This window comes from Lycorma delicatula, chromosome 1 (genome assembly GCF_047948215.1).
Source record: "Lycorma delicatula isolate Av1 chromosome 1, ASM4794821v1, whole genome shotgun sequence".
Taxonomy (NCBI): domain Eukaryota; kingdom Metazoa; phylum Arthropoda; class Insecta; order Hemiptera; family Fulgoridae; genus Lycorma; species Lycorma delicatula.
Window position 1 is genome coordinate 246178301 of NC_134455.1, and position 13203 is coordinate 246191503.

The window sequence follows — 13203 nt, forward strand, 5'->3', positions numbered from 1 at the left end:
CTGATTAAGTAACAAATTTCTTTGAATTATATTTAACAGCTAAAACATCTGTATTTTATTAAAAAAAAAAAAAAACACCAAAACAAAAAGAAAAGCCACCAAGAAGGATGACTTACAGTAAATAAATTAAAACACCCAACTTTCTTATAGCCCAGATAGACTTAAGATTATGCAAACAAAAAAAGTCGAAATAACCAAATACACAGAAAATAATATCCCTACATAATGACCAAAAAATCCTTTGTTAGTTTAAATATTCACTTTTGTCTGAATTTACAGAAGGCATTTACAACGAAGCATTGATAAATATTGAAGAAAAGTGCTTAGCTAATGCAATTAAAGTTCTTAGCTATTTGGGAATGCCAGCACCCACCCGAGCTGCGATTGCTTCATTTGATGTGGATTTACGCCTTGAACAGAGTTACAACATTGGTGATCTTCAGTCATATGTCTACTCAAACATTCCAAAATTAACGCTTGAACAGAAAGGCATTTATGATCGCATAATGCAAATGATAAATGACGGAGTTGGGGGAACTTCTTCTTGGATGCGCCAGGAGGAACTGGGAAAACATTCCTCATTAGATTGATTCTAGCAACGGTTCGATCAAAAAATGACATAGCCTTAGCTCTTGCTTCGTCTGGAATAGCTGCGACATTGTTACCAGGTGGAAGTACTGCGCATTCAGCTCTGAAATTGCCATTAAACATGCAAATCATCGAGACTCCCACGTGCAGTATTTCCAAAGCATCCTGTATGGGAAAAGTATTACAAAAATGTAAACTCAAGGTTTGGGATGAATGCACGATGGCACATAAAAAATCGCTTAAAGCTCTTGATCGATCGTTACGAGATTTGCGTGGAAACGTTCAACCATTCGGGAATGCTTTGATATTGCTCCTGGAGATTTTAGGCAAACATTGCCTGTAATTTCTTGATCGATACCAGCAGACGAAATAAATGCTTGCCTGAAATATTCAACACGTACGTACATTGCAGTTGACTACGAATATGCATGTCCAGTTGCAGAATGATCCAGCAGCTGAGGTATTTTCACGACTGTTACTGGACATTCACGACAGAAACGGACAGCTGCCAGTCGATGAGACGTCTAGACGAATATCATTTCCTGGTAATTTTTGTAATTTAGTAACATCGAAAGAAGAACTGATCGAAAAAACATTTCCTGATATTCAAATTAATCATAGAAATCACGATCGGCTCAGTGAACGAGCTATCCTTGCCGCAAAGAATAAAGATGTCTATCAACTTAATAATGTTATTCAATCCAGCATTCAAAGTGAGGAAATTACATATAAGTCGATAGACACCATTGTGGAAGCAGATAAAGTAGTTAATTATCCAACGGAATTTTTAAACTCACTTGATCTGCCAGGGATGCCACGACACATATTAAAATTGAAAATTTGCCAATTATCCTGTTGCGGAATATTAATCAGCCAAAACTCCGCAACGGCACGCGACTTGTAGTTAAGAAATTGATGAATAACGTAGTGGAAGCAACGATTTTAACGGAGCCTTTCAAAGATGAAGATGTCCTCATTCCTCGAATATCCATGATCCCGACCGATACACCATTTCAATTTAAAAGATTGCAATTCCCAATTCGATTGGCATTTGCAATCACAATCAATAAAGCTCAAGGTCAATCTTTAGAATTGTGTGGTTTAGATTTAGATGCGGATTGCTTCTCACATGAACAACTGTATGTGCGTGTTCCCGAGTCGGCAAACCAGATAGCCTTTATATCTACGCAGACAGTAGAAAAACAAAAAATATTGTATATCCACAAGTACTGCAAAATTAAACTTCTATGAAACGTATGCTTTGTTTTGTTTCTCATTTCTCATCCATGCAACCACAATGTGCCACAGCGAAGCGTGGAGAGTACAGCTAGTATCTCATAATTATTACGCACAACCTTCATGATTTAAGTAATCTTAAATAAAAGTTAAAGAAGTAAAATCTGACAGTATTAATTAAAAATCATCTAAATTTATCATTCTTAAATAAAACACAAAATAAAATTATTCCATTTGGGGCACTTAGTGCTGTTAAACCTACAGGTCTAAATATGATGTGATGTAGATTTATTCATTTGCTTGTTATTAAAAAAATGTACATTTTTTTCATTGTAAGCAGTGAAAAATTTAATTTTCTTGAGTACTTTTAATGCTGTTCAGGTATTGTAAAGTTTCAGAATAAATGATGGAGAAGAAAAAGTCCAAATAATCTTCGTTTTATCATAGTTATTAATATCACTTCTTACATCGAATCACAATCCAGTCCACTTAAAACAAAAAAAAAGAAGCTACACCACTTACAATAATATTAAATGTTTCACTGTCTGGAAGTTACTTGGAAATGACATTTACTTTATATAATAATGCGTTGTATGTAAAATCCTAAATAAAACATATTATTAAAATTACGCATATTATTTTTTTCGCTAAATTAGGTTGTAGTCCTTGATAAAATATTTCAAAATCTACAAAAAAGTAAGGACAAAAAAATAAGTATAAATTAATTTTTTTTTTACTGGTTCTAATATTTTATTCGAAATGATGTAAATTACTTTACAAAATAAAGAATTATAGATAACACTTGCGGAACAAAGGAAGTCTAATATATATAGAAAATGAAACTTTGAAATCCGTCATATCAAGTTGCGAAATGTTTTAATTTTGAATGCGGTTTTTTATGATCACATGATTATATGAAAATCTTAACACTTAATTAAACAAGGATTAGTGGTTTTTCAATTAATTATCTAATATGGTAGAGTCTTACATTTATTCGTGCTTGTGAGACCAAAGGAGTGTTTAATCATATGTAATATAAGATTATAATTTGAAAAATGATAATTAGAAATGTAGAGTCTGTTTTTTCGGGCTCATTCAAAAATGTCCGAATATATTAATTAGCTTATCTTAATCATAACTAAAACGTTGGTGATATCTTAGGATAAAAATATTTACCAGTAGGACTTTCCATTTAGATAAGGATATATTTTTAAGGATTTATTTGCTCAGGAAGGTCTTAGTAAATAAATTTTGAGACAGAAAAGGAAACCACAAAATCCGGAACAAGTTTTGTAGGAAGTTATTTTTATTATTTTTTCGCGGGAAAAATTTCTAAAAACTTAATTTGATAGAATAAACATTTTTTTGAATTTTTTAAAAAGGTGAAGACCGTCTTGGGAAAGATATTTTGTCAATTTTCAAAGTCAGATGCTTTTTAGAAAAACATCTGGTAAAAATTAACAAAAAGTTGATTTTAATAACTTTCACACGAAAAAGTGTTTAAATTTTCTAGTGGTTTTTTATCACGGAGAAAACACTATTTCATTTCTACTTCACTGAAGTTAGGTTTTGTAAATAATTTATATGAAGTAAAGTAAATACAATTTCATAAAATATTAATAGTATATAAACATATAATTTTGTGACAATACCATAAAAGCAGTCATCTACAATTAATCGGTTATTGAAATAAGAAAATTCCTTTGAATAAGCTGCAATATTTGTAAAAATGAAAACTCATTCCCGCGTATGAGCAGTTCAAGATTGAACTAAAAGGTACTCTTACTACAATTCAGAACCAGCTAACAAAAAACGTATTCTTTACATTCCTATTTCTTTTATTTAGTTAAGAATATTCTTTCACTAGTATTAAAACTGTCCAGTATTTTTTAATGTCCTCCTTATGTATGGATGACAGCATTTAATGTATGAAATCCAATAACTCGGTAATTCGAGGAGTATATATCTTTTTTAACTCGCTAATATTGCTTATACTTTCAATGTAAGATTGAATTTCAGCAATATACACATAGCATGTGTGCACACGCATTCGCGCCTAATATCTTGTATAAAACAAGAGTGAATTTTTAATATTATTTTTACCTTTAATAATAAGTAATCAAGACTGAAAAAGGTATTGGTTGGATTCGTTAAAAAATTGTTTTTTCAAAAATTTATGTTGTTCAATCAACTTTTATTATATTATCAACTTTTATCTTTTCACGTAAATTGTTAATATTATACAGGCAGGGAAGAAAAGTTGTTTCTTATTTTCTTTTACCTATTTTCATGAGAGAATTGTAAAGCCCTACTTAAAATATATATATATATTATTATTATTATTATTATTATTATTATTTTCCCTTTCTGTTAACCTATTCTACTGTATTTTAAATAATTGTATATTTATTTACCTTATAAACCGCAACGTATTGCAAAATTTGTAACAAACAGGTTGCTGATTAAACTGAAGACCATTGTAAATTGTCTAACACTGGTTTTTGGTCTTAAGCCAAACACTATTAGATTTTGTCAAATTTGATTTTCTTACTTCTGACGATAGTCAATCAGGTACAACTTAAATAGTTAATCGGCAATGAAATATGATATCTCTACAACATGATTTCCTCAAGTCGCTTACAGAATTCAGTGCAATATATGCATATTTGTATTCCAGTTGAAATATATAAATATTCAAAAGATTTTTACCAGAATATAGTATAGCTACAAGAGAAATTCCAAGAAAGATAAAGAAAATGTATTTGAGATTGTTGAAACCGGTTACTAAAGCGATCAGGGTGGGTATTTATACTAAATTTAAGTGATGGTTATCGTCTGCTTCAGAAAAAACTATTTTCATTATTGCCGAGTCAGTAAACGAGATGGAGGCATGCATGTGCATTAAAAAATCTCAGGCTAAACAATCTTTGAATACAAATCACCATATCGACTAGATCGATTTCATTGCAAATGGTTAAATTTTTACTTCCTTGTTTATTGTCTGTACTCAATCACGTATATGCTTCTTTTAAAAGTGTACCGTTAAATTACAAAAACAGCTTTGACAATTCAATAAACAAAAAACTTGAGCTTTACACTGCATCTATTTATATTTAGACCTATTTTTATTTTATGTTGCCTTGAAATTTTTTCAGATAAGATTATCTGTAATAAAGTTGTTAACAGTATCAAAAAAAAAGTTATTTTATAAGAATACTAGTCAGACTCGCGCATATTATTAAGACATCACTTGTTAAAGTTATTGATGATTTTAGAAAAGGTATGAATAGTAGATTGTAACAGGGATAGTATTTGTCGATTTAAGCCGTGCTTTCTATAACGTTGAATATTATATTATGATAGCGATGTTAAAGTTTGTGAATATCTCACAGAAAGCAATCGATTGGTTCGAGACATATCTGCTCAATTGTCAACATAATTTAAGAATTTCATAGACTTGAGGCAAAGAATCTCATGTAAATTCTGCATTGCTGTTTTCTTTGTATATCAATAGGGTAACGTAATTTATGCCTCTGTAAGGTATATAAATATGATCATATTTACGTACTTCGTTACTCTTTATGCATATTCGTCGTTACATTAGTCAGCGTAATTAGCAAACGCATTACATTAGTACACATTTTACATTAATCAACAAACTGAAATCTCATTATCCAGTGAATTATTATTATGATTATTCTCAACTCAGCTTAAATTATTCAAGAATAATTTAATGATTCTGGGTAATTCTCGACTAAACTTATCTGATGTACTTCCAGTAATTATTTAAGGATCTAATATTTCTTTGGTAACCTATATAAAGAATTTAGGATTATTTTCTGAATCTACACTATTCTGGGAAAAATAAATAATCTATTTAAGCATCATGATATTCAAAGAATAAATGGGTTAAAGAAGATGACTTCAGTTGATGCTAAAAATAGTTGTTGATCAACGTAAAAATAGCTAATTATTTAAAATTTAAAAATCAATTCAACAAAGCGTTCTGACCAACAAATAATTTATTTTATTTTAATTATTTCTAATTTAATTTAACAACTATAAATAATTTTTTCGTCATTAAAACATGTAACGAAAAACATGGTATATATATCCTATGGAAATAATAACTCCAACTGTGCTTTAAAAGAAGGAATTAGAAGTTGGACTCGTAAAATTAAAAAGCTTATAGACTAATAACGGATGTTTACAATTTTTTTTTTTGTCTTCAGTCATTTGACTGGTTTGATGTGGCTCTCCAAAATTCCTTATCTAGTGCTAGTCGTTTCATTTCGGTATACCCCCTACATCCTACATCCCTAACAATTTGTTTTACAAATTCCAAACGTTGCCTGCCTGCACAATTTTTTCCTTCTACCTGGCCTTCTAATATTAAAGCGACTATTCCAGGATGCCTTAATATGTGGCCTGTAAGTCTGTCTCTTCTTCTAACTATATCTTTCCAAATGCTTCTTTCTTCATCGATTTGCCGCAACACCTCTTCATTTGTCACTTTATCCACCCATTTGATTTTTAACATTCTCCTATAGCACCACATTTCAAAAGCTTCTAATCTTTTCTTCTCAGGTGTTGCGATCGTCAAAATTTCACTTCGGTATAAACCGACGCTCCAAACATATACTTTCAAAAATCTTTTCCTGACATTTAAATTAATTTTTAATGTAAACAAATTATATTTCTGATTGAAGGTTCGTTTCGCCTGTGCTATTCGGTATTTTATGTCGCTCCTGCTTCGTCCATCTTGAGTAATTCTACTTCCCAAATAACAAAATTATTCTACCTCCATAATCTTTTCTCCTCCTATTTTCACATTCAGTTGTCCATCTTCGTTATTTCTAATACATTTCATTACTTTCGTTTTGTTCTTGTTTATATTCATGAGGTAGTTCTTGCGTAGGTCTTCATCCATACCATTCATTGTTTCTTCTAAATCCTTTTTACTCTCAGCTAGAATTACTATATCATCAGCAAATCGTAGCATCTTTATCTTTTCAACTTGTAGGCACTGTGGACGCTTGTAGGCATATAGACGTTAATAATCGTTGTCGGTTTAGGTTTTGATTTTATCCTTATTACAATGATCCTATCGCTATGCATTTTGAAATACTCTACTCTCTTCCCTATGTTCTTGTTCATTACGAAACCTACTCCATTACGAAGCCTGTCCATTATTTGAAGCTGAGTTAATTATTCTAAAATCACTTGACCAAAAATCGTTTTCCGCTTCCCACCGAACCTCACTAATTCCTACTATATCTACATTTATCCTATCCATTTCCCTCTTTACATTTTCTAACCTACCAACCTTTTTTAAACTTCTAGCATTCCACGCTCCGACACGTAGTATGTTATTTTTTAATTTTCTGGTGACCTCTTCCTTAGTAGTCCCCACCTGGAGATCCGAACGGGAAACATATCCGAACGGGAATATTCCTCCGGAATATTCTTCATTTTCTTGGAAAAAAAAAGCCGCTGTAGTTTTCCATTGCTTTCAGTTGCGCAGTACTCAGAGGACTTAGTGACGTTGATATGGCCGTTTAACGTTAAACGACCATATCGTTTGACTTAAACGGCCATATCAACGTTAGTAGTTCAGTAGTTGTTAAGGCCTGCGCCCTTAACAACTACTGAAAGAGCTGCTGCCCTCTTTCAGGAATCATTCCTTAGTCTGGCTCTCAACAGATACCTCTCCGATATGGTTGCACCTTCGTCCAGCTACTCTGTATCATTGAGCACTCAAGCCCCCTCACCAACGGCAAGGTCTCATGATTCATAGAGGAAGATGTTTGCAATAAGAAATTCTTAAGCAATAATGCGTAACTATTACACTATAAAACAGTAATTTGCCCAGAAGCCTTATATGCAAGTCAGTGTTTAGGAAAGGTTAATGCAGAAATCTTTTAAAAGAATAATCTTAAGGAAGGTTTTTGGATTCATAAGAATAGAGGAAGGTTATAGAGTAAAATCTAAAAAAGAAATTTACCAAGAAATAAAAGATTTAGAAATAGAAATGCGGAAAAGAGGAATGCAATTTTTTGGCCATATTTATAAAACAAGTGACTTACAAAACAATTATTTAACTTTTACAAAGATAGAGAAAAAAATAGGGTGGCACCGGGAAGTAAACCAAGACCTAGAAAAAACTAAATAAATTGCGGATTTTAGATGGAAACTAGATGAAAAGGAAAAACCAATGGAGAGCTCCAGAAAATTTACAGACGAGCAAAAACAAACTCTCTTGTAAAGAATGGAAAAGTATTGGAAACAACGGAATGAAGATGAAAAGAAGAAAGAAAATACAACGAGATCTAAAGAGGAATCGAAAGAAGAAGAAAACATGTAACGAAACATCTTTCGCTCTTTTTTTAGTTGAGATTAACTGCTGTATGTTTATTTCTGTTTTTTATATTAACGCGTTGTGTTGGGAAAAATTACCGCTTCTTATCGTGTCAGAATAAAATAAATTAAATCACATATCTCGAAATTATCTTGCATCATTCTTTAATTAATTTTTAAGTATAAATTTTCAGTTATTATTTCTTTCAGATGAAATCATTGATCTCATCTTAATCGGGTGGGTCTAGTGATATGCGCATATTCATAAAAGTGTGTGCTGTGTGTGTACATATATATATATATATATATATATATATATATATATATATATATAATAGATAGATATACATTAGATAGATAGCTGTGAGTGCCAAACGTACATGTTTATGAAATTTCTTAATAACCAGTATCAAATCACTGCAACAAAATTAAGTGAAAATAGAAAACAAATAAATGTGCGTTTTATTCTCTAATATAGTTTGTGTACTTAAAAATATAAAATGTAATTTCAAAAACGTAATATTCTCAGTACCAAAATTAGTATAACAGTAATTAACACTCTTTGACTCAATTTGAGAAAAAATCTATTTTTAAATTTCTTCTGATTTTAAATTCTTTCTCATAAAAAAGGATGGTGCGTGGGTTTGTTTATATGTTTGTCATTTGTACTCACATTTTTATTTTATTTGCAATTGCCGTAGAACGGACCAATGGCGGTGCGCCAAGCGGCTGCGCACGACGACTCTCTCTCAGACAACTCTCTCCCGCTAGAAGCAGTCCGTTGTCAATTAATTTACAGATTATTTTATTTAATTTCTAAGCGTAGATTACTTTTATTTGTAATTTTATTCATTATTATTTGTTAATTTTTTAATAAAAGAAAGGGTTTATTAGTTAATATTTAGCAGTAAAAAAAAGGATTCTTATTCAGCGGGAGAGAGTCGTTGGTGTGCATCCGGCCAGCGCACACGTAGTCCACTCTACGCCAACAGCAGGAGCTGGACCGGCAACTAACACAACCTTACACAAGACTGAAGGAAGAAGCCCTGTTATCAATATGGTTAGCGTTAAACATATTTCTATTAAAAGTATTAAGCCCTATATCTACTCACTCTTTAAGCCTATTTTTAATATAAAAACACCAAAATGTTCAGAAAAATGTTCTCTATGCAATAATATTTCTTTTCTTAAAACATTTCTGTAAAATACTAAATATTCTCACAAACATGAGGATACGAATGCGTCGAGAATCCAAGGAGCAGAGCCCGCTGGCTAGACGGTCGCGTGAACGAAACCCCGTGTATGTGCTAGCCCTGACCGGCAAGCACATACAAAAATTAGTAGTTCTGGATGTTATTCCTTCAAATCCTAGTATTTTATAAATAGTACTGTAACAGAAATCATTTAAATTAAGATATTAAAAATTTAAAGAATTAAATTTAATAACGAATAAGTATTAATAACAAAACAATTAAAAAATATAATATTTGCCAAATTCAAATCAGATTTTGGAAGGAGCGGTTTTTAACTTAAAATATAATCGATTAAACAAAGGTTGTCCTTACTAGTGATAGTGATTTATCGATCATTTCTGGAGAATTTTACCCTCATTCGTTATCTATAACTGAATCCTTAAATAAGACGATAGGTCAAATTTATATTACATTTTAATCGGTAAGAATATTCTATTAAAACTATTCATTATTTGAGATGGTAACATTATTAAATCGATTACAATTGTAACGAATTATTTGAGCAGGCAAAACGTAGGATTTATTGTTCTAACATTAATGTAAAAAAACTGAAATGTTTTTAGCAATTTATTTCATTATATTACGGTATTCTTTTTTTAAGAAATTAAACTCCGGGGACTGAATTTACGGTGTATAGAAATACGTTACCCGTCCAGTCACTATAAAATATAGTAGGTAGTCCTATGTATATCAGTGCCGGTGTTTTAATTTATTTGCTGTGGAATAAAGAAAAACTTTTTTAATGCAATTTTTAGCTCTAATAAATTATTGTGAATTGATTTCTTTTAAACAAAGAAGTGTATAATTTGTTTTTATTTAAATTATATAAAAAATTGAACTTCCCCGAAGAGAAGCCAATTACAAACAAATCAATCAGCATTACTAATGTACATTGCATTAGTGAAATAATTCTCTAATTGTAGTGATTATGATTTCGCTTTGATTAATTTAATTATATTCAATGAACGATGTCATAAGGCATGTTTCATGACAAAAAAAGTCAGTCATATCAAAATGTTATTTCCAAACTGAAAAATTCATGATTTAAATTTGTAGGAATTTTGTGATGGATCATTATTTTCATGTTTGTTTCACTATTTGAAAAAAATTTCTTCCTTTTGCAGGTTGTGATGAAGAAAAAGAATATGATTGCGAGGATGGTACATGTATCTCTATTGACCTCGTGTGTAATGACCGTGCCAACTGCCGATTCCGTTGGGATGAAGATGAGTGCGGGGTATGTTTGTTGTTTTAATAAATTACTTTTTAAGATTTTACCGTTCCTAAAAAAAAATATATATATTTAAAAAAAGAAATTAATAATATTGAGAAACAATGTAGAAGCCGGTCATTATTGGAAGTGGATTAAGCCCTTTGTTCTGAGCCACGATTTCGAAAGATTAGATTCCTCAAATTTATCTATTCATAAGTAACCGTAGTACATTTGCGAGGCTTGGTTACTGCGTACAGTTAGAGAGTGATGTTGGTTATCGTAGAAAACTGGATGGACAGTTAAATTTGAAGGTATCAGTGAACAAAATGAAATATATCCCTGTGAAGGCAAGTAAATAAATTTGACTCGAAACTCCACATTAAACACAAAAGTATCACAATTAGTAGAGTCAGAATTCCGTTAATTAGTAGAGTCAGAAGTACGTTAACTATAAATTACTATTTTTAAATGATATCAGACAGATAGCAACTAATGCACCCATGGATATACGTAAATATAGAAGATTATGAGTACATTTTTAAACAAAAAAGTACCAATTATATTTTGATACAAAATATACACCTTGAATTGAAAACGAAATTTCATAACATTTAAAAAGATAGATTTATCATTCGATTAACAAAAGTATAATAGTTTGTTATTAATTAGTCTTCTTTAACCTAAACTGGTCTATAAGAAAATTCTGAAGTTATTTCATCCTACATGACAACAACGCGCGCTTCTAGACTGAACGGCTGAACCACAAGAGAGGTTTAATTCAAAATTCGTGAATAGCTGAAATTTCATTTACTTGAATCTCGATGTAATTACGATGTAAGTACTATATCGAGAAAAAACCTTCCAGCTGATTCGTTGATAAAGTTACGAGTTTTATGCGGAAAAGGAACCAAAAGTAGATATTTGATACTATTTTGGAGGATACTATTCTGTTTATTTTATGTAAAGACTAAGGTAGCCCAAGTATAGGAACATAGTCAATTCTATCTGTATCTCAATAAGACTAATTTTTCTGCTAAGAGGTATTGTCTCTGCAGAGGTGTCGTCTCCACCTGATTTAATATTTTACTTTTAACTGAATTGCTGTAGGGGAAGTTAGAAACTAAGTTCAAGGGATAACAATATAACATGACACCATCGTTTTGCTGAATGAACTCAATCGCCCCATTTTATAAGGCTTCCTCGACAGGTAATCAACATTTAACCGTCACCGGTAATTACTTACGAGAATTCTAGGTTTTGCTGAAAAAGTGAAACCGATCACGATCTCAATATATATTTCTATTTTAATATTATTACATTAAAACTTCGTAGAGAACTTTCTGGCACAGAGACCAAGTTTGAGAGCTGTAAAAGTTATTTGCATTACCTCCTACAACAATCCACCTTGAGAAACTGATATTTTTAATTAGACTGTAAACTGGAAATTAAAATTTACTTAGAATATAAAGAGTAAAATATAACGCGATTAAGATAAAGGGACGGTCGACTCGTTATTTGACTAGATCCAAATCAGCAATTCTTTCTGTTACATAGTTTTAAGTTGGTGTTCATTCATTTCACTGGTTGTATGTTAGTAATATTCATAAAGCGTATTCTACAGAAAAGAATATGCGTCTATGCCGTTACACAATCAGATTAAGTAGTAGTAGTAGAGAGAGAGAGAGAGAGAGAGGCTATAATAATCTTAAGAAATGAACAGTCGGACTGTTTTTCCTGTAACTATGATCATAAACTTTAAAGTAGTAAGAAACTTACGAATACATAAAGAAATAAGAAAAAGGAAAAGTTATTTAACCTTTAATTATTTAATTTATTTAAGTAATTAATTTAACCGGTTAAGAATCTTGGCAATTTTATTATTTTTTTATTACAATAACAAAAAACAATACGAAGTTACTACAGTGCATACTGTGCACAACTGAATAATGCTTGCTTAAAATTTAAGTTATAACCACTGTACTGATCGTGCATGGCCTCTACCTCATGATATGACATATATATCAGATACTGATATGATCTGTAATATAAGGACTTAATATCTAAGAGTAGGCTCACTGAAATGAAACTTACCGTTAATGGTGAAATTTTATCTAAATACTTCTAATTTATTAACTCCCGGATTACACCTATGAATTAAGAATGATGTAAGGAAAAAGTGATTTTTTCCTGTATGGTATATGATGTAAAATGTTTCTTATTTGTGTAACACATGTATATTTCTTGTGTGTGTGTGTGTGTGTGTGTGTGTGTTTCTTAATATAAATATGTTTATTTACTTTATGTTTGAAGTTGAACAAACTGGTTGTATTGAAATATTTCCTACAGTGTAAGAAAGACATTTAAGTTGTGGGTTGACAGTGACCCATCCTCCAAAGTCCTCCCTGAAGATCTCAAATCTAATTTATATTAAGAATATGCTACCTTTGAGGAAAAGGTTCTCGTTCCTAGAAAATAACAATATCTACCTCCATAATCCATGCAATATAACAGTTTCCGTATATCTTGGCACAATTCTACGGCGTTAATAGAAGATTT

At 31.1% G+C, this 13203-nt stretch overlaps 1 protein-coding gene across 2 annotated transcripts in view; it reads left to right on the forward strand.

The window, feature by feature from the left end:
* Neto (Neuropilin and tolloid-like) overlaps positions 1-13203 on the forward strand; it is a 763546-nt gene that overhangs the window by 657616 nt on the left and 92727 nt on the right. For both annotated transcript variants that reach the window (XM_075375170.1, XM_075375179.1), the window contains one exon: positions 10559-10671. In XM_075375170.1, the coding sequence (XP_075231285.1) occupies positions 10559-10671 (113 nt within the window). The remainder of the gene's footprint in view (positions 1-10558; positions 10672-13203) is intronic.